This window comes from Anopheles maculipalpis, chromosome 2RL (assembly GCF_943734695.1).
Source record: "Anopheles maculipalpis chromosome 2RL, idAnoMacuDA_375_x, whole genome shotgun sequence".
Lineage (NCBI taxonomy): Eukaryota > Metazoa > Arthropoda > Insecta > Diptera > Culicidae > Anopheles > Anopheles maculipalpis.
Window position 1 is genome coordinate 63,352,166 of NC_064871.1, and position 23,272 is coordinate 63,375,437.

At 40.9% G+C, this 23,272-nt stretch overlaps 1 protein-coding gene across 1 annotated transcript in view; it reads right to left on the reverse strand.

Annotated features, from left to right (window-relative positions):
* Positions 1 to 23,272, reverse strand: part of LOC126568811 (uncharacterized) — a 230,913-nt gene that overhangs the window by 201,884 nt on the left and 5,757 nt on the right. Inside the window, exons 2-8 of the mRNA XM_050225454.1 lie at positions 15,053 to 15,285; positions 12,011 to 12,154; positions 10,363 to 10,469; positions 9,788 to 9,961; positions 9,482 to 9,636; positions 9,070 to 9,349; positions 7,294 to 8,957 (exon numbers count right to left, since the gene is read on the reverse strand). Of these exons, the coding sequence (XP_050081411.1) occupies positions 7,382 to 8,957; positions 9,070 to 9,349; positions 9,482 to 9,636; positions 9,788 to 9,961; positions 10,363 to 10,469; positions 12,011 to 12,154; positions 15,053 to 15,285 (2,669 nt within the window). The 3' untranslated portion in view covers positions 7,294 to 7,381. The remainder of the gene's footprint in view (positions 1 to 7,293; positions 8,958 to 9,069; positions 9,350 to 9,481; positions 9,637 to 9,787; positions 9,962 to 10,362; positions 10,470 to 12,010; positions 12,155 to 15,052; positions 15,286 to 23,272) is intronic.

Sequence of the window (23,272 nt, forward strand, 5' to 3'; positions counted from 1 at the left end):
TGAGTTTAGTTGGCTTTGCCATTACTTTGAAGTTAAGTTAAGTAGAATAAAAATAGTAATGTGATTAATGAAGAGAATATGCATGAAAAAGCCTCGCCCTGCTATTGCTGGGTTTCTTGACTTTCAATTTAATATGAAATAGTCCCTTTTTTGTCGTGCTAAAATTATATTTTGAATTTGATTCGATGCCCAGTTTTAAAATGTCCAGAAGTTCATATTTTTATAATTTCAAAATAAATTTATTTAGCAATACGGCCTGGCCGTCCCTTATGAATAAAAAAATAAAATAAAAAATAAATTTATTTTCCGTGTTTGAACAAAAAAAGAAGCTTTATTTTATGTAAGATTTTGATGTATATGCAAGGGGTAACGTCACGAATGAAAAATTCCAAAACTAATGAATCTTTTACCATCGCACCGAATGGTTCCTCGGTGCCAATACAAACTACCCATTACCATAGGTCCATGCTGATTGCGTAATAAATGATGCGGTATCCATTATGGCAAGCTTTACCCGTACAATAAGCTAGAAAGCAATGTCGAAAACCATGAGGCAGCTAGCGAGCATTCATCGCACATGATGGAAACTCGTTGGAGCGAGCGTTGCTCCCCGCCGTCTGCAGGTCATGTTTGTTCGAAACCAATGCGATCGTTAGTATTCCCTAATCACTCCCTACGCCCGGTGCTGGGCATTGGCCTTGAGTGAGAAAGCGTGTTTTCGGATAAAAGCATATCCCGATATCTGACCCACGGTGGTGTATCAATATCGTGCTATCTGGCGAGCTATCTGCTTGCTGAAAAGTTTAATGCTAGAAAATGTATCGCTTAGCATGGTGGTAAGCAAAATAAGAAGATTTTGTGTGTGTGGTAGTGAAATCTATCACATATATGTGTAACACGTATCTAACGATATGGAAAATTATATCATAGTTGATATAAAACATCAATATTTCTACTACTGATTGTAGCTTAAATAGTTGGTTTGTTATTGATCATTTAAAATATTTAAAATTTGAAGCGCCACAAATTTACATCGCATGCTGTACCTTTCTTCCATTCTTTCTCAGTCGAAGTTCAATCGATTATAAATATCGTACACCTTTTTTTTTGTTTGCTTTTACCGCAATCGTATCATTTTGTATGAGCCACAAAATTGAACCATACGTCACTTGATTTTCCTACACCAGCGCGACCACGCTTTTCACCATTTGTATGGTGTACGGTATTCACCCTCGTGTAATAAATGAAAGGCACAAATTTGACAGCTTTGTACGTATGTTACGCTGCTTAATGTGAAATCGTAATGCGAAATCGTTATGCGATGACATTTGAACGCTGTACAGTACTCCCTGCCACGGCACAGCGAGACCCACCATAGAGAACAGCAGTTATGAAACATTGTGGTCCATCGTTTCACGTTCGTTTCTTTTGATAAGTTTTCTCCCGCAAACGTTTACGTTGCTTAAAATGCCATGCGAGGCGTAGCGTGGTGATTCTGGGCTGCTGCTGCTGCTGCTGGTTCGTAACGATGATTTGTGAAATCATTTTACATAATTTATGACGCGCCGTTTAATTTGATTGGAACAAATTTATTTTCATGACAAACGTACGGCTTCATACGCTTTCAGTGTAGGGACTCGGAAATGGCAGACTTTTTGCGTAAAATGGTTATAGAAAATCAAGCATTCCTTACATATTACCGTATTTTAGCTTTAAGAAAATTCTTTTTTTTTATTCGTTGTATTCGACAATTTTCTTAAATTTGTTATAAGTTTTCATGCTAGCAATCTAAAAGCTTTCTTTATCCTTGTTTGTTTAAATGGCATTTATCTAAATTTTATCTAACAACTAATGGTTAATTGTTTCATTCCAAATAACACAGAAAACAAGCCAATATACCTGGCAGTAAATTCTAGCATTAAGCTTGCACAGCAGTTCGGTTGTTTGATCCTCGACAGGTCTGACTATGGAAAGCAATGCCACGCATGCATGTGCCAAACGCACAACACCATTAAATTTATGCGTTACACAATGCCCAAGAATAGAATGGCGTGTATGTTTCCTTCACATCGAACGTTCTGTGAGCCCGGCATATGTTACACTCGGAAGCATCAGGTTACGGATTTCGGACTAACACATGTTTTAGTTTCTTGCACTGGCTCATACCCCATTTTCAGCTAGAGTAAGAGTTTATCCTGTTCGAAACTTGTTGTCGTTTGTGGGGGTGGTAGATTTCATTGCCGTACATTCAGCAACAAATTTGGTTGTGGAAGACGATTATCGAGCATAAATCTTCATGCACCGAGAAAATCTATTAACTCACCAGGGCGGTTCAATGTTTCGTTGGCTCGACAAAAATCCATGGAAAGGAATGTCCTCTTTGAGATTCTTGTAATTGAAAGTTAATGTAGCGTAAAAGACAGAGAGAAACATTTCAAAGAACATTCTGCTGCTGTGTTCAGCACTCGACTAATTAAATGATGGCTAGTATATCATATAATCTCTTTGAAATGTTTTAATTTTTTTCTATAGATTAGTCACTGACTAAAAGTTTTTCATTTAATTCCTGGAAAAAAATGTGAATAGATTGCATTGATGAATAAAATCGTTGTTGATTCGCACAACAAATAGGTATTCTTTAAGCAATATAGCTCCGAAGTGAGGACTGCATAGCCCACAACGTGTTTATAAGTCTCTCAAGCCATTCTGTGGCCGCTGTGACGTTCGAGATCGTTAAACCAAGAAGAAGTTGAACATTTTTTTAAGAACCTTTTTCCACCACGCACCTCGTTTCAGCTACACCTGGAGATCACCACTACAAACCTATTCCTGAATCGACCACGTTCTAATAGACGGAAGGCACTTCTCGGATATTATCGACGAGAAAACGTGCAGAGGCGCAAACGTCGAAAACAATCCGTGGTCAACAACCAACGGAGCGAACCTACCCCAAGGCTCTATCTGGATCGGCTCAGGCGTGCTGATGTGGCGGAGGGGTATGAGGCAGTGATCGGGGAAGCGCTCTCAGACGAACATCCCGCAATACCCATAGAAGACCACTGGCGTATGGGGGAACGAGCCATCAGCACCGCAGCCGAACTGAAAATTGGTCACTTACCTCGCAGACTATCCGAGAAGAATGCAGCACACGCCCTCATGCTTCAGCATGAAACCCGTCAGAACGTGGAAACCTACAATCGACTGAGGAGACAGCAGACCCTGCTCTTCCAGGACAAGAAGCGCCGCTTTGAAGAGTCAGATGAAAAGCTGCTGGAGCAGCTCTCTCAGTTGGGGGACGTCGGCTCGTTTTACAGGAGGTTGAAAGAGGCACGGAGTGGATTTGCTCCTAAAACCGCGATGTGCCGGGATGCAGACGGAAATCTCCTGACAGACGAGCGGAAGGTGATCGAAAGGTGGAAGTGCTACTTCGAAGGACACCTGAACGGAGCAGCGACAGGAGAGGTTGGTGCAAGTAGCAGAACAAGCCAATAGCACCAGCAACAACATTAGTGACAGCAATAGTGACTCCGCCATCTCTGGATGAGGTTGCCAGCGCCATCAAGCAGCTTTAAAGCAACAAGGCTGCTGGTAGTAATGGATTTGTAGATTCATTCCTATTTTAATGGAATGATTGAATTTTAATTTAAATAAAACCACACAGTAGGTTTTTTGCACCTCATAGAAGAAAATTTGAAAGCAAGTGTTACTAAATACTGCCCCTGATCCTCCGTATTATAGTTTAGACGAGAAGACTACACTGAAAGCCTCAAATTCGCTCCGTTCCTTTCTGAAAAGAAGCATATTCCATTCTAGTCCGAAAAAATGGTACATTCACTGATTGATACTAATTGATACTAATTGATGAAGCATACGGTATACATTGAGTTTAAAAAGAACCCAAACGTAGAATTTTTTTTTTTTTTTATTCATCAGGGACGGCCAGGCCGTATTGCTCAAACGTAGAATTAAAACCTCTAGAAACACATACGGAACTGATAAAATTGCTGACAAACGTTTTAAAACAACGCAAAGAAACATGCTAATAAGACGATGTTTCCATAATTAACTTTCAGCAAAAACATGGAACCACTTACATAAACTTTCAAGCTAGGAGACATAAAGTATAGGAATCACGCAGAAAGCTAGATCAGCAAAACAATCCAAGCTGAGGCTGGTCAAGTATAAACGCGCGCATATGAAACCCATTTATAACAGTTGTAACAAGTTTGAAAACCCCAATTGTAACAGTAAACAAACAGCGCAAGTGCACATGTCCTAATTTTTTTAAATATTCATAAAGGACGACCAGGCCGTATTGCTTACAATACTAACTTAACATTAGTATACTCCTTTCATCTTTGCTGGAAGACATTTCCTTTTCCGAGCTGTGAAAGGGCATATCCCGAGTGTGCTCGGTTGTTCCGTTGCGTATATTCCGTCATCCAAAGCCAAAGTCGTGTTCATAGCGAGGGTCTTATCGTGTGATGGCATCTTATCCCGGGGTATGTCAGACGTTTCCATGCTCGTGGTCCAGATGGTAGCGGGGGTCTTGATCGTTTTCCATTTCGAAGGTTCCTGATTGTGTCCAATCTTGAAGTCTTCCTCTCCCTTTCACATGACCTAATATGCATTGGTAAACAGGAAATCCAAGAAAAACCAAGAACCCTGACACACTCAGTTGATTTATTTGAATACGGAAAACCAAGAACCCTAAACCTACGCTAGCTTGAGAATAGAAAGAAAGATAATGAAAGCAACAACAATCAATGAAACACCACAAATGTAAACCACAAAAATGGGTATAAATAACAAGAGGATTAAGCTCGCGGAGTTCTTCTGAGGTCAGGTTCTTCTGAGGTGAGGTTGTCGCTTAAGACTCAAACTAAACCCGTGCGATGTCTCATTTCACTAGTCCGCACAGGTCCGATTATTATAAACTTCTTCTTTCCTATTACACCTCTTCCCAGTCCCTCCAATAGTTCGTTGGATCCTCAATAATCATCCTTGTCATAAGAGTATGAGTATGCTGATGAGATAAGTCACAAGTGCAGTCTACATCAGCACATGAACGGTGAGCGCTGGAACATTTTAGCAGGTTTTAATACCTTTTAGAAGTTTTAAATCCCGGGGATCGGTACGGGGAAAACGGCATCGATCCTCATACGGCATGACTGGGGTTCAAATGCCATAAATTCGCAGTGAAGACTGACTAGTAAATCATTCGATGACATGCGTGACTTAGTTGGTCGTTAAGTCAAGAAGAAGAATATGATGTTTTAGTCTTTTTACTAAAGAAGGCAGACATTATTGAAGTCAAACTTGTTATAATTGGTAGTAGCGGATACTGTCAAGAGGAGGGCTGTAAAGGGAATAACTTTGAGCAAAACTCTCCAAACTTTCCAAGGTAGTTGGAAAACCTGACCTCTTACACGACTTAGTTTGTGCAACAACTAGACCTTTCCGACAACATGTTTTCTAGAATTAAGAAATCGTTTTGAGGAGAAAGACTTGTGGAATAGACAGACAGCGACAACGAGACCTGCAACGTTTGCTCTCTTCGTCTCCAGTTAAAACCAAGTTTGCAAGTTTAGTGCTCATAAAACAAATAATTCTTCAATTGTAGTTCTTTGTCTTTGGCCATAGCTGTCAAAAAGAAGTCCATCTTCTCCTTCTGTGCCTACAACTACAACTTCGAAATTTATCCGTCTGCCATTTCTTTCTACCTTGACTTGAATTTACCCGAAGCTGTATAGTCAGTCCTGTGTGCTTGGTGATAACTAAAAAGGTTGCACGGTTTCATCTGTGTACATGGTATATCGGAATGTTGGGTAGATCAACCTGTCACACATAGTCATCAAATTAAAAAATTGTTTAAGACACTGTATAATTACTAAAACATAATTCCGTATTTTTGTGATACTATCGTTCGTATTATCGTAAGCATTTAACAGTGACTAACTTAAACATAACCAAGTTAACCAACTGACCAAATAAATGTAAATATTCCACAAAAAGGAACATTAAATTACTAAGCTTACTTAATAATCCACGTAGAATAAATGCAAATATCGAAATGAAACAACACACAGCACCGTTCGTTATATCAGCATTCCCATGCCAGTTCTCTTTATTGTTCACCTTACCCAACAGGGATCACCGACGCACACAATCACTACATACTCAATTTAATAACATTTTCGTTCTATTGTTTTCCTCACTCCACTCGTTAAACAGCTTCATAGATTCCTTGCTCCAACAATGTCACTACGCTGAATATATGGCATTCCGTTTAGAGTTTGTCTTCAATTTTACCTGCTCCTTTGCGCTCCGTTGTATATAGTAATTGAAATTGATTCATAATATTCCCTAGATTTGTGATTTTACTACGGTTCCATTTGCTTTGGAACGTGTTCATTTTCTTTACGTTTCCTATTTGGCCTAAGTCCACGCTGGTTCTTATTTATTTTGTGATTTTTGTTTTGTTTCTTAGTTAGGATTCTTAGTTTTTTTTATGTTTACCTATGTACAAGTTGTGCAAAGATTTGTTGTTTTTATTCATTTTCATTATCGTAAAGAATTGCCCATTTTTTATTTGCCTATAGTTTAACGTCATTCACCCTCAACACTGCCACTTCAACAATACTCGTTTCGGATGAAACGGTTTTTATGTACCTCCAGTGTACAAGGTACCCTGCAAATACGTATTGATGCATTTGTCAATAGTGTATCTGTTGCTAAAGTTTTACCACTGTCTCCAATACAACGGCTCCCCTCCTTTGTAACCCTGCTTGTTGTAACTTGTTGTTCGGAATCGAATTAACTGGTACTATTGTTTACTTCGAAGAAAAGTAAAGAAAACTTTCCCTAAACTAGTTCAATTGGTGCAGAAAACAGTATTCCACAGTTTTCCTACTGAATTTGGTAGTGCGCGAGCAAAAATTGATTTTTTTTGTCATTTTCCCATTGGTCATTAAAATGAACCACTGTGTTTGTGAGGATTGAACGTTGTCACCAAATGGAAACTGCTTAAAGGCAAGTTCCGTCGCAAATTTCGCGAAAAGATCTACCGTTTCCAAAATAGTGCTTAAAGTAAGTTCATAAGAAATGGAGTATTTCTATGGTACTAAGATGGTTGGTGAACCGTTTGCTACTCCGTCCTACACGGTGTGCCCTTCGCTATGTAACTAGTTTCGTTTAGCGCAACACACAATAAGCTCGCTCGTTGCGTCTACCCATGCCGTTCAACTAATGAAGGAGCGAAGAAAGTGGTGTCGGGAGAGAGAGAAAAGACACACAAGAACCTAACAAACTTACCTCCTCATCAGAGATAGTCTACAGACCGGAAGCAGGGACGCTACAGCCAGCGCTAGTGCGGTTCCTCTCATTCGTAGTACTTCTGCCCGTACAAACGGCAGTAGATGACGAACGCCAGAATGATTAGCGTGCTGACGATGATGCCAGCGACAACCATCTGCACCACCGGAAACTGGAAGCACTCCACCACGTCCGGTAGCTCGACCTGTCCGGGATTGCTGCCCGGTATGTATTTCGTCCGGCAGAGCTCGGGCGACTCGTCCGTCAGATACTCGATGTTGAGCAGGAACTCCTTGTCGAAAAGTCCGGTGCGTAGATAATTTTCCTCGATGTACTCGTAGTTTTTGTCGATGTTGCTCTCCACGACACGCAGGCCGGTCACGTTAGGGCAGTTAAGAACGCCATTGCACAGCAGATACTCCGGTATGCAAACATGCTGATCACCGGGACAGTAGAAATCGCAGCTGTCCTTAAACATGGCCGAGGTGGCAAGCGTGCCGTCGGCATTCCGAGGTAGATGGAACAGTTCGGTCCAAACGAATTTAAAAGCATTTTTACCAATAGCACTGTCGCCGGTGTACTGAATCAATACTGGCAGCGGTTCATTTTCATTCTCCACAGCACCCAGCTCCGCCGCAGACAGTATTGGTAGGTCTCGGGCAAGGCTTACATTTTCGGGACAGATGATAAAGCGCGGCTCAAGCCGTCCGGCAAGATAAACCTCTATACGACCGTGCTCACAGCTACGCTCAGCAAACCGTGCCTTGTCCAGATGCAACCATAAATCGCGCTGAGCCGCCACTTTAAGCTCCCAAATGCACTTTTCTTTACGGTTTTCGGTGAGCTGGAATCCTAGCGCATTTTTATACGGAAACACTAGCTCACCATCGGGCGAAGGGCCCAACGTAATCGGTCCGCAAATTGGTCCGTGGGCAAACTCATAGTTCGCTTCGAACAGTGTGTTGGGATTTTTGAAGTAGCTTGTCGTCGCGTGCTGCCCTTGAATGATAAGTTCCAGATTCATCTGATCGCCCGAGGAAATGATTCGTACCGGTCGGGGAATGTTATCACAAAAGCAGGCCAATCGATTCTGGCTCTTGTCCCGTTCTTCCCACAGGATTAGCTTGTCGACTCGTTCCTCGTGACACCGGGTACAGGCATTCATCGAGTAGGGAACTTCCTTGAACGTCACCGATGTTACCTCGACCACGACACGCGAAAACAAACGCCGATCCGTGATGAACTTGTACTGGCAGCGCACGTCACTACCCGTGGCTCGCTTGTAGATGAGTGTGTTTCGCGGCGACTTGAGTTCTCCGCGGCTATACTTCCAGGCGTAGAACACCTCATCGCAGAGCGTGTTGGGTACGGGGTCACCAAACTTTGTGTTGTTGAAAAAGTCGTAGTGTGCCCAGTAGTACAGGGAGCTACCGCTGTATGAGCCTGTTTTGCTGAGGAACTTCACGTACAGCGAGCGACCAGTGCTTACAAAATCGATCTTTTCCATCGGCCGGGAGAAGGTGTCGCAAAACGTTTTGATAATACGGGCCGGATCAGGATTGTTTGCGTCGTAGATCGTGAGCGATTCAGCACAATCTTCCTCGTGCTTGATGATCGGCGCTTCGATACGATTTATTCGAAAACTGTGCGATTAATCAAAGGTAAAGTGAACACGGTAAAGGTAAATAGGATGGACAAACTATTCCTCGCAAGCAATTGTAGAATTTTTGAATGTGCAGTTATCGCGTAACATACCTCGGGAAGTAAAGGCGTACCACTTCGTCTTCGTTCCCCTGTATGTGGTAGCTGCAGGAGGTGTTTGGTGGATACCAGTGAGCCACGCTGAGGAAGATGCCTTCGGAGGCACTGGTGGCACGTAGCGCATCAGAACTAAGCAACCAATCGCATGCACCATGTTTGGTGCCAACCGTTTCCACATGCCCAGGCCAGTTTCCCACATTGAAATGGAACCCTGTGTTGAGCAGTGGTCCAGCCGGAGAGGATACAAACTCCACATACATATGCTGAGATGTTCCTGCGAAAAGAGATGAAAAGCATTTGAAACAACTGACACGTAACTCCACTCAACTCCATAAAAAGCTCTCTACGTTCGCGAGTGGCGTATTTGGTCGGTTGAACCCGCTGAACTGGTTATTTACACACTTACCAATAATACTGAAGGGGAATTTTCCCATCCCGCAGAACTTTCCAATCGGAGGTGCGTGCTCGTCGCGTCCATCGTACACCGCCAACCAATCGTAGGGACAATGTTCGGACCCGGACCCTATCTCCTTCATTGGACATGTCATGATGTTTTCACACCTGGAACCGCACCAGAGACCGAAACAGGCAACAGGAGGAGAAAATGTTCGATACATTATCGATATCAAAGATCAAAGGCCCCAAGCATCAAAACCAACGAAGAATATAGAACACAGTTCGTGCAACCCGACCTATTCTGCCCACCCCTTACCTCTGTCCGTCCACGGCAAACTGTTCATTCTGGATGTAGAGCTTGATGAAAGGCAACCTCGTGTGGAGCCGATAGCGACACTTCAATGCTCGCGGATATATTCCAGGATAAGCGGGCGATTGCACGTAGCAGGTTTGCAGTCGACAGTCGCGAAATTCTCGCTCACAGTACGATCTGATGGTGTGAGTGAATTGCACACGGAACGCGGCAGGGCAAACGATAATAATAAATGCATCGCAAACGCAGCAGCAAGGAAGAGAACGAACCATATATTAGTGCATCTGGGTTTAGGCAGCGATGAGGAGAAACCAGGGAGAAACAAACATCGCTGCCGGGGCAAAATACGGACCAACGGATAAAATTTAGCAACCCCGCAATACTTTCAATCAACCCTTAAGTAGTCATTTATATTCATTGAATAAATCAATTTTGGCGATAGTTTTGAATAAATGAATGCACTCGCACTAAATCCTCGACGGCGCTTTTTGGAAGGTAAGGTATCTTGGTGGCTTTTGACTCTGTCAGCCTCCGCCTATCAAACATGCAAGCATCCGACAGCAGCATCTACTACTTACCCTTGAACCACTTCACCGCGACGATTCGGATAAAGTTCCGGGTGGGGACCGTATCGGTTGAATACTTCCATTTGTTGTTCTGCGCCAGAGTCGAACGCGAAATATGTCTGGAAAGAGAAACAGCAAAGGGCCCCGGCGTAGGGTGGCCAACATACTCCTCCATTAGTGACAGGTATTGATCGATCGAATGCACGGTGCCAAAAGTGGCAATCAGGTTTCCACTCAAATGCAGCTTCATTTCGTAGCTGAAATGAGCAATGCGAGTGAGATTGCAGGGATGCGATGGTTGGAAGCGAAACTGACACCGCACCGTGCTTTTGATTGATTCAAAAGTGCTCAATTGGTGAAATCAAAGCGCAATCGAGCAGACTAGCGGGTGAAATTGGATCAGGTTGGCGACATGGTTGCCAATGAGTTGAGGGTTTGGTTTTTGCGTCATAAAAATGAGTAAATAAAAAGTTCTACATAATTAAAATCCCAACAGAACTAATCTTACTGAGAATCTAGAGATCTGACGGTACAAATAAAAATCTTTTTTTTTTAAAGGAGCAGAATGCCCGTAAGCATCAAGCATCAACAAACGTGTTATTTGGGTTGCACAAATACTTGAAACACGTTAAGTAATTATTCATGTATGTTTCCTTTTCCCTGTAAAGTTTCCTGTCAAGTTATGCGATAGAAATACTCCGGAGAGTAGCAAACGGCATCGTCGTAAGCCAGCTGTCAAGATGCTCTGCTACAAACATTCATACTCGCGTAAGCTGTACTAATGTGTTGAAGCAAACAAAAGCGCTCATCACTTAAAACTTTTTATTTTTTTACTCGTGGGATTGCTTGAATAGGAGAGAACTTGCAATAAAAACACACACTATCCTTACTGCAAGAGAGCTACTCCGATATCATGTAGATGGCGTCGCAACAGTCCTTGTGAGGAGGTGAGAATCCTTTGGAATTACCAGAGAACAAGAAACTTAACCCTCTTCGAACTCTGTGGATGGAATTAGTTGAACACAGTTCGCCGTCTTCATTTGTAGGAAAGTGAGCACCCGTTTGGGAAATGAGTGTTTTGAGAATTACTGCACACTATTTCTGGTCTGGTCTTGTCTTGTCGAACACGCGAAGTAATAGATTGTGTGATAAAAACCATTAGATTTTTTTCTTGAAAAAGACCTATGTTGTACCTCACTGCAAGTAATTTATTTGTGTACTGATAACTAAGGTTGCTTTCGTTTCGCAGAAGCAATTGTAGAATACTATTGATACTTTTAGTGAAACCATAAATTCAGCAAGATTGTATCGACACACTGTCGAATTACATTCTCTTGTGATTATTGGTAGAATTTTGAAATTAAGATGTTTAAGATATAAGTACACAAGTCAGTCATCAACTCAACACAAGTCTACTTAAGTAAACTTAATTAGTAAACTTTAGTCTCTATGTAAAATATTATAGCTTTTTTTCGAATGACACTTGGGTGCTTAAAACCAGCTCTGTGTTGTGATGTTAATTAAATAGTAAAACTAAAAAAGCAATCAATTGCAAGACATAAAAAAAACAAAGCTTTTTTTTTATTCATAAGAGACGGCCAGGCAAAAAAAACAACTTAATTAAAAAAACAAAACTTAATTCATGCACAAATATATTTACCTGGTCGGTGAAATTATCGGTGTGAAAGACTATTTTGACGGCACTTGTTTCACTGATGAAAGTTTGCGGTTGCTCCGACTCGCCACAAAATTGACCCGGCTCTCTACGGTTTGACACATCGGTTTTGGCATTTCCGTCTACTATCTGCAACGTGGAATGAGATTAATTACGGGAATTGCATTAATTAACACGAGTGTCACTTTTAAAAATGTTTCATTGTGGAGTTATTTATCATGCGTATTTAAAGCTTTTTTGTGTGTTGTGAAATATTAAAACAGAAAGTAGAAGTCTCAGTTCATTTATAATGTCTTTTATACGGCAGGAATGGTTCTATAGAAAAATAAAACAAAAATTAAAAAGACGTAAAATATGAAATAGTGGAGTGAAGTGGAGAAGAGGAGTGGAGTTGAGTTGAAGTAACGAAGGACAATCAACCATTTGGGAAGTAATTTTTTGCATTATTTTCATCGTTTTGAATAAGTGGAAAGCGAATTAGAACCGCTTAGATTATAACTGTACATAGAAGCAGTACGCTTAGTTGTAATTTCAGTTAAACTGACTTAGAATGTAAGAATGACAATGACCAACATCACATGTCATGGATGAAGGTGGATGGAACATTCTTAGCCTTTGCTACTATCCTGAGACCTTTCCAGGAAGATGAGCCTATCTTTTTGAATCTTGAATCTAGTACTAGATAGGGTCATCCGAGACTCTTCAGAGGAAACCTCGGGGACCATCCTCTTCAGGTCAATCCAGATCCTAACATACACTGATGACATAGACATCATTGGATTGAGGCTCATACATGAAGCAGTAGCCTATCAAAAGGCATAATTTTTTCGACGACTTCAAGATAGATTTTAATAGAATTCAATACGAGTAGTAGTTTCTCATTCTGTTAAACTATTCCGTGGACTGTAAAAACCACAAACAATTACGAAACAACAACTGTAGCTAAACCTGGCGTAGTCCTTTTTCTTGTGTTCGAAGTTTTGATCTTGATAGGAGAATGGAGAAATCGCTACAATGACGAGCTTACTATTATGCAGTGAAATATCATTACCAATTTCCGATCAGCTGATATTGTAAGGAGAATGGTACAGGGTGACGCTTGTTTTCAATGCCGTCCATGCGAACATAGGAGGCGTGACAGGCTTATACTGAATTGTTGGCTACGTCAGGCAGTGCATTATTTTTCTATCATTAAAGGACGTTTGTTAACACGAACGGACTAATATGAAATCCCATTCTTACTCTACCCAGCTAAGGAAAATTTACGTCAACGAAGCCAAAAATTGCAGGCCAAAGAACTATGGAATTTTAAATGTCACATAAGAGAAGAAGGAATAAATTATTATTTATTTCTGAGCATGCTTCCATTTGCAAAATCATTTCATAGTTCCTTCCCACCTGAAATTCACACGCCAATCCTTATGTTTCATAAATTTGCATTGCTACCGTTTTCTTTCACACCGGCTATGCAGCGTCGGCAGACCAGCCGGTAACCGTGTCTTGAACGTTTCCAATATCGACTACCGTTTTTCCCGAGAAACACGGTGAAGGAATATGATTTCGCTAACGAACCAAAATTGGAAATCAGGGCACCATTTCACCACGCCAGGGAATTGTTCATAATTTATGAAATAATTTCATCTCATTAAGAGGATTATCCGCATTTTGTCGTCGTGAAATATGGCCGCACCGCCAGTGTCAGTGGTACGATGGCGCGAACGCAATGCAAACGAGCATCGTTCCGAAGATGCGGCAAACGATGACGAGGTCAATCTCAGAGACCATTTGCAAGTGCCATTTTGCGCATTCCACGTTGCCAAGGGTGTAGCGAATCCACTTTCATGAGTTGCTGAATATAACAGGCTGTACTCGGAAAGATAAAGCAAAGCAAAATTGTCAGATTTGTGACTTTTGGACAGTGTTTTAAGTCCCAGTTTTAAGGTTGTTTAATTTTAAGGTATTGAATCAATCGACAAATGCACACTAGAATGATGGTTCATCTCTATTTCTTCTATCCTTATTATCTTAACGATCTTCTAGAGTTCAACGGCCATTGTGTGGCTTACTCATATTGCATATTAATTAGTCGAATAGTCAGTTCGAATAATGGAGATATCTTCATTGATTGGTAACATGCATAAAACGATACCATGGTGATGACGTTTTCAAAAAAATATTTTCATGTTTTATCCATGCTGTTTGTCAGGAGTTAATTATGTTCTTTTCATCTACCACACTGTTCACCAGTGGAAGTACAGGAAAACAAGTTCCCAGCTCTATCAGCCTTCATTTAAAATCCATTTCGATGAACTACTTGCCACATTTCTCTCACTTCCTTCAACGTCAGTCGTAGCATTGGGAAAAGAAATTTTTCAACTGTCATTTTCAGCCAATAGCACATATTCAATGGTAGCATACTGCACCGGAACTGAGATTACAGCGCACGTAAAACGACAACCTCCATCATCCGGAGAAACCGAACGTTATTCTGATCCGTTCAGCTCCGCGTCGAACATCGCCGGGAAAGCATGAGACGGAATGCTGCCACCGGAGCGATGGAACTTTTGGCATCGGCATTCCACCAGTAGTCGATCGGTGGCCATGGTGCACGAAAGTGAACGATGCAAGTGCGAGTTGAACGGAGTAAATCGGATGTTGCCGTTGGCGTACGTGACAAGTTGCTCGAACGAATAAATAATGTACAATCCATTGGATGAAAATTCATTTCCTGGAACGAATGCCAAATCGTCGCTCCGAACTGCCAATTCAACGGATCAGTATTTTTTGCGTTGTGCGATGTAATGAAGAAAGATGTACCTTCCTGACAGAGCAGGATTTTTGGTTTGGGTTGGGTGCCGTTGCTGGTTTTCGCAAGGGTTAACTAAGGAGTTGCAACCATGGGACGCGACGAGGGATTATATAAAAACACAATTCCACCAGGACAACGATCAAAAAAGCATTATTTACGGATATGAAATTGAATCACAGAGAGTGACGTATCGGTTGATGAGTGGTAAACTATCTTACCTGCAAGTAGCCTCCATCACAGTGCGTCGCATTCAGTAGAGTTCCTACTTTGAACTTTTTAAAGTTCAGCCGAAGCACCCAATCGCGCGGCGCACCACGAAAGCTGCGAAACCGGTACCAACATGTGAGTGGTCGGTTTCGGTTGAGGTTAGTTACTTCCGGGGAAGAGATATCCTCATAGATATCAACAGTTTTGTTGCAATGGTCCTTGGCGCCATCGGCAGTGTTACCGGCTGTGGAATAGAATGGAGAATAAATTGAAGTTGATTGGCTGTAGTTCATAAAACAATACTGAAGACGTATAATCAGACCCTCGCATAGAAGATTTGCGTTGTACTATTAACAATTTTTAGAGTATATTTTGAGAAAAGGTTGACTGGTAAGGTGTTGACTACTCAACAGTCAATTCGAGCGACTGCCTAAAGCGGAGGATTCGCCTTTAGAGGGCGCTGCGGATGCGGTGAAATTGATCGGCGGGCGAAAACCGATTAGCGACGGCGAGAACACGAACATGCTTGGGGGCAACGGCATCGCCCGGGAAGATGACGAGGCATTCGTTCGACAAAAACCCGGAGAAAAGACGTGATTTTTTAAGCGGAGACTACTGTTAATAAAGATTGAGATCTAAAAAACGTTTAAGTTAAATACTTACGGGTAGTGAAAGAGTATGTTGCTTTGCAACATTTTTAAAAATCACGTCTCTTCTCCGGGTTTATGTTGAAAGAATCTGTTGCTTTGCAACATAAAGTCTCTGTATATTTCGGCCATATTTCCTTATATGCGTGACCAAATTGCTCACCGTGAAGGAACCTGGAAAAGGTTTTTAACCGACAGTAAGTGGACTCGATTGGAAACAGCGGGCAGAGATTTCAGTCCTTTTAGTTGTGGAATAAGGATTATTGCGGTGAAGAATGTATATCTGTTTGCAGAAGGTGTGTGTGCAGAGATTTTAAAAGGTGTGTGTGCAGAGTGTGAGAGATTTTAAATGGGTGGCGACGATGGTTTCGGGGTGGTACAGGAGAGCTACCTCTTGGAAACGATCCTTTCTTAAGATACCAACCAATGCATCGAAGTCTCTAGGTTCATTGTTTAACAGAATCATACTTGCTGTGGATACTCAGCCTGGTGTGATCCGGCAATAAGCGAGGTCCATTACTCTTATCTCTCTAGACATGAATGATCTGGTCTTCGTTCCACTTACAGCCAAGTACGTTACCGATCACAGACGACGTGAAATTATTTATGACATTACAAAATGGCTCCAGCCCGCATGAACTACAACAACCCTTAGGAAATTTGTTTCACTGGTGTATCCAGAATCATCTAAAGCTGTGTCACGACAAATTATAGATAATATAACTCAGTAGAGATCGAGAGACCATTCACTATAACTACGATATTTACAGAGCTTATATTGAGCGAACAACACGTATAAATAATCTTGGGATTTTGCTTAACATCAATCTGACCTTTGATCATCATACCGAAGAATTCATCAGTCACTGCAATCAACTTCTTGGATCTTCTTCTTAACGATCGTCTAAGGTCACGCCGGTTATCGAATGGCTTACTATACTTGCTGATATCACGTAGTTGGATGGTCAGTCCTCTCTACGGGGTTTGGATGAGATTTGAACTCTGGAACTCCTGCCGTGTGAAGACCGGCGCCGCTGTCGCCTAAACCACCGGGTCACAACGGTGGTTTAGGTTCAGTTAATTCTCGAGTATGCTAGGATGGTTTAGAAGTCATCCACTCAGCGCTTGTCTTATCGTGCCTAATCCATACAGCAAAAGTTCTCCCTTTACGCTGTCTATCTACTTCCGTGGAAACCAACTAGCCAACTATCTCTATACTATATATCTGCACTCACTATAGGACTAATGACTGTTTTTAATGGATTGTAGATCTAGGTTACGTGGAAAAAGAGATCGCATTGTGGGTCAAGAATGAGCTAATTAGCGAGCCATTTGGCACGCTGCTTAAACGATAACAGCAAGTTATTTGCCTCAATCATTTAGAGTCGAACCTGACTGAATTAGGATACAGGCTTGTGGGACCTCCTTCAATGCATAACAGATCATGTCTACACGAAGTGTTCAATACAGCTGGAAAATAATAAGAGGATGTAGATTCAGTATGTAAAATACAATTCGTTACTACTGAATCGTCCCTTTATCCCACAGGCATTTTAAAAATTTATTCACGACAGATTTTTTTATTTATCGTTTGGCAAATACCTCTGCATAACATTTTCAGCTTACACTCGTGTAACAATATTGTCAAGCGGAATCGTTCGCCAGCATTCTCGTAATAATTTTAGGACGAAAAACCGTGACCATAATCGGAATGGAACATCGGTTTATATAGGAATTGTGTTTGTAACTTGGCTTACTGGTACGGACTTCAGTTATTTACATAACAGAGTCTTTACCAAGTATGGAAGCGTAGCCGGTCCTTCAATTGTTTGAAACACGTATCAAATCTTATTCTCTAACTATTCTTTGGTTCGCTGAACAGACTCTGACTGAATGACGGTGAGTAAAGTAAATTCTAGCAAATAGAAGCGACGGCCAAGACTATGTTGTGTAGTATAAGGTAGCTAAAAAAAGCGCGTACACTCCATGAATGTATAATAGCAAAATCAGATGCATTTTTTATTATTAAAAACTACCTGGCAATGACACGCTCAAACAAAAATAAAATTGACCTCAGGCAAATCATAAACGTATACACGCTTCAGGATTTGTAACTGATTTTAATACGATGATCTATAAACTTAAACAAGATGTTTGAAGATAGCTAATTTTATACACTTTCTAGAGGTAGAATAATAAAAATTAAAAGGTTTACAAAACAAACATAGTTTCTATGTTCTAACATATTCTAACACCGCGCAAACTATCACGTCTTGATAAATATTTCGGCACACAAAATGGTTCGAAGTTTCGCGAAGCTTTTCAATAATACTTTCATATTTACTTGGATAATATATTGCTTAAGCTGACAAAAAGCAGAAAATAATAACTGTTTAGCTAATTGAGTTCTTTTATACGAATATTAAATTCATATAAACTCCTGCCAAAAGATGTAATCCGTTAAATAAGCTTACAACGAGGATTATAAAAAAAACTGATCCGTACAATCTTTATTAGTCAAACAAAATATATACTGCGCCTGATCATACTATCAAACCCTACATTTTTCAACAAGCAATGTGTTCCGATACACCTCTTACTTTTTGAAAACGAATAGATTTCTGGAAATAACAAGTGAAATCCTTTATGTTAACATCACTCAAAAAAAGCATTTAAAATAAATATTCACTTTAATTTCCTCTTAAAGCACGCGCTACGGTTTCTGTTTAAACTTCTTTATTTACCCTACATTCGTGTGAACGGCACGTTTTTTGAATTAAATCCACCATCTCCAAGTTCACGGTTGGCTTAACAGTTGTGTAGGAGACGAATGGCCTTCTTCCGGTGTTTCGAATCACGTCACGTGTACCGTTTGGTCAAAAATTTGTACCTCTCCGCTGCTAGTGCCTTCACCGTTTTCGGAGCAATCGGGAAGTAAGTGTGAAACGACGAGTTTTTCATTCCGTCCCAGGCTTGGCTTAGATACCGCTGTGTAGGACACGTTTCTTTAAGAGGCATTCCCAGCAGGCAATGAATATCCGATGAGCAGCAGGTTCCACAACCGGAAAACCATATTTCACAAGGGATTTGGGGGGTCCACATACACCGCAAGCGAAAGAAACAAGGACGATACACGGATACCATATGTAGCACCTCTGTGGTCGTTATTCAGCGCTGTGTTTCGTATAAATTTAATTACCAGCGCAAATTATGTTTCGCCTTTTTATGAACGTATTAATAATAACAGGAAGCATAAATCATACACAAACGGTCGAAATATACGTGATCCTTAAGAACATATACACACACATACACACATACACGGTGGAAAGCAGGTGAAGTATGGAAAAGGTTTTGGTCCAAAGGATCACCGAATTTTCACCGAACCAAAGTCGCTCTCGATAAAATGGAGGCGCATGGTCTTTCACGATTAGTTCGTTTGGCAACTTCGCTCCCTTCGACAAGAAGCGCCTGCAGGGTGCAATGATTTGTGGCGCAGCTCGAATTTGTGGGGCGTAACGCAGAGCTCATATTACGAATTTTTGGCACCGAAGAAATTAACTTTGATCCTCTCGTGCATTTGCTCTGGTGGCTATATTTCTTTGGGGAACAATAAATTTGAAGCGTAGAGCGTATTGCAAATTTTGGCAGGTTTCATGTGTTTGTGGAACAATTTATTTAACAAAATTTTATTTAAAATATTTATGTATGAAGCTCAGGTTGGGGAGCTACCCTATTCATTCTGCGATAAAAAACTTGATACCTAGGATGGAATAAAAATAAGTTAAATGAAGTTCTCTAATCATAATGAGGTGCTAACTTTTCTTAAACGTTAAGAGATCAATACTTCATAGTTATATTAGCTATGTGTTTATTTACAATTGATTATGACGGTCCAATGCCGTATTGTCATATTAGCTATGTGTATTGGTTAAAAAAAGCTTGTCAGGCTTCATTGGAATTGCTAATTACTAAGGTATGTAATATGAAATTTTACATATCAAACTGCAAAACAAGCCCCAGATCAAAATAACATTTTTGTTGTTATACTTTTCCCAGCCACTTTTCTTCACTCCGCTTTTCTTCAGTGGTGCATCACAGAATCCGTCCAAGTGTCAAGGTACACGGTAAACCTTTTTTTTACCACGCCGAAATAATTGCAATGCAGTCAAGTGCATGGAAACACAGAAGAAACGGACCCTATCGTTACCGTCGCAATCTAGCCTTTCGTGTTTTCTTTATGTGTCTACCAGATGAACAAAGAGCCAAGAGCAGTGGATCATAATGAAAGAAAAAGCAAAGTTACAAGCCAACACAACAATTTTCATCTGTGCATCTGGACCCGTTATCAACAGCGGGGCTGGGTTGAGTCCATAAAGCGACATAAAGCAACGGAATCATGCTTGTGGTGTATTCTGCCAAGGTGCACTAGATTACTTTTCCAAGTGAATGCAGTGCTCTCGTTAATTATTTTTTCATCATTCAACCGCAAGTCGTTGGAAAAACACAAGGACACACGCTGAATGGGCAGCGCTGAAGGTATCTTTACCGAGCTAGGTGCACATTTCAAGTGAAGCATCGTACTGCACCATGATTGAGCTGTTCTCAACTGGTTTGCTGATAAGTTGCGTGATTCTAGCACGATTGTTTTACGGTTTTTGTTTGCTTTTATGTGTCGTAGATTATCTTGCTTTACACAAAACATGGCGTGAGATTGAAAATGTTGATTTTTTTTTTTTGCATTATCCTTTGCATGCTCGTGCATTCGCGCCACTCATGTTGTGATGCGACTTCCTTTTGGAACATTTTTAAGTTTTTACTTACATAAAAAAGATTGATAAAATGTAGAGCTTTACAGCTCTAGACGTTTTGTTTAGTTATAATCGTATCTTAATGGGATTTTACGACCGAGACGATTGCGACGACGATCTTCACACGGCAGGATTGAATATCTAATCCCATCCGGACTGTTTCTCTACAGCCAGAGCTGGCTAGCTAGCATAGTGTTGCAAATAGTTCTTGTAATTCTTCGTTTTCTTGACTTAATAATAAAATATGTTAATTTTTTTCTAAATGAAAGAAATGTTTCTAATAATCAGTTTTTCGGAATTTTCTAACAACCGGATTTTGCTGTTTCATGAACACATCCAAGAATAGTTATAAATAAAGATTTTGTGCGGCCTGTGATTAGGTTTGGTTAAGAGAGTGTAGTTTTGGGTTACTTTTATGTTGTTGATAATGGGTCCCACCCCTTACCCCAACAATGGATATTAAAAGATATTAATTTTGCATAACTCGTTATCAACAAGCAACGATTGAGTAGCCGGTGCGGTTCAAATTACGTTTAAAAAACATAACTAAACAAACCCAGCTTTACTGGGTTCCGTGCACAAGGTTAGCTGGGTTCACTGACAAGATCCTGTGTCCATGACACGACAAGATCTCTAGATATTTGAGATCCCTGAAATATGAGTTCGCCTCGATCACAAGGTTTCCTGTTTTCTTTATCTTTGTCTATTAGCTCCGCAAATAAATAACGTCCGTTTTGAAATAGATGGGACCACTGTGGACTGTGACGCGATTTCGACGTTTACAAACGTCATAAATCAAGTTCGGGAATGACATAGTCAAACTATGTAAAAAGATTTGGCATTATTTCGTGCGAGTAAAAGTTTCTAGTTCTAGTTCCTAGCCGGATAAGCGCCATATGCGGGAGGTGTTGCTGTATTTATTTCGAGCGAAGAAAACGACAGCTGAAGCGCATCGAGAGCTTTCGAGTGTTTACGACGATGCTGCTCTAAGCGAAACAAGGTGTCGGGATTGGATTCGACGCTATCGAAGCGGTGATTTCGCCGTAGAGAATGCTCAACGTGAAGGAAGGCCCAAAACGTTCGCCAACGAGGAATTGACGGCTTTACTGGAGGAATATCAATGCCAAACGCAAGAAAAACTTGCAGCCGTACGTTGTGTAACTCATCCGGCCATATCATCACGGCTGAACGCATTAGGAATGATACAGAAGGAGGGCAAATGGATACTACACGAAGTGAATCCGCGGGACATTGAACGCAGAATCTTCATGTGTGAATTGCTGGTCCAGAGGCACAACAGAAAGGAGTTCCTGCACAGAATCGTTACGGAAGACGAGAAGTGGATTTTGTTCAGCAATCCTAAGCGCAAAAATCATGGGGATCCCCTGGCCAAACCTCAACATCATCAGCTCGGCCGAACATCCATAGCTCGAACGCTATTCTGAGTATTTGGTGGGACCAGCTTGGTGTCATCTACTACGAACTTCTGAAACCGGGAGAAACAATCACTGGTGAACGCTACCGGAAACGATTGATGAGTTTAAACCGAGCACTGCGTGGAAAACGGCCAGAATACTCATCACGACACGACAAAGTTATTCTGCTGCATAAAAATGCTCGGCCACATATGGGATGTTTTACCGCAGCCACCGTATTTACCGGATCTGGCACCATCGGATTTCCATCTGTTCCGATCCATGGCACATGGATTGACTGACCAGCAGTTCTCTTTCTATGAACAGATTCAGAATTGGTTGGATACCTGGATTGCGTCGAAAAACGTATGATTTTTCTGAAAAGAAATCCGCGATTTACCCGAAAGGTTGAAGAAAGTAATAAATAATAATGGCCAATACTTTGATTGACCCAATTTATACAAATAAAAATGCCACCAGTAAAAATAAACTTATGAAAAAACGGCCGTTATTTATTTGTACACCTAATAGATTTGCATGATATCACGTTACATGTTAATTAAAAATTCTTAATATGTAACTCATGACTTAAAAGACATTTTCAGTTCTCCGAACGAGAAAAAGGTTAAGGAAGTCGTCGTACGTGTGAGAGCCATAACGATCCGATTGTTGTATGTATTCGCCTTTTTTAACATTTCTACTCCAGACTTGATTTCAATCGATCGATTTTTTCTGTTTCCTTTTCCTTGTTCTGCGGTATATTTGTTTTTTTATCGTTAGTTACTAAGTTCAGTTAGTATGTAAGGTAATAGTGGTTGAGCCTTCAGCGGACCTTATGCATATGAAAATGAAATGAAAAGGAAAAAAAGAAAATTTGATGGTGTATAAGGAAGCGAAAGGAAGAAAATGTTATAGGAGGGTTTTTGGACGAACAGGACTCTACTACTACAAAGTATTTTGGTAGGAAGACTTTTGAAAGATGGCAACCTTTCGATAGTAAAGCCTTTTGATGCATGGGATCCTTTGAATGATGTAAAGGATAAGAAATGTCATGGACTTATCGGTTGTAAGTTCCTTACGACGAACAGGGACTTTTAAATCCGAGACTTCTTAGACGACGATTTGTCTGGGATAGTGAGTCCCATCTTAACGTCTGCCTTGGCTCACAGCCCATCCCGCCACTGATGCTGATGATGTATGATGTACATGTATCTTAGGACAGCATAGAAATGCTTCATTTAATATTGTTTTTTGCATTCATTTCATAGTCCCTGTTGTAATATTTGAAATACTCTCGGGAACGCTCTGGAATTTGTATGAATGTTTTTTCTTTAATTTTAAAACAAATCAATCAAATT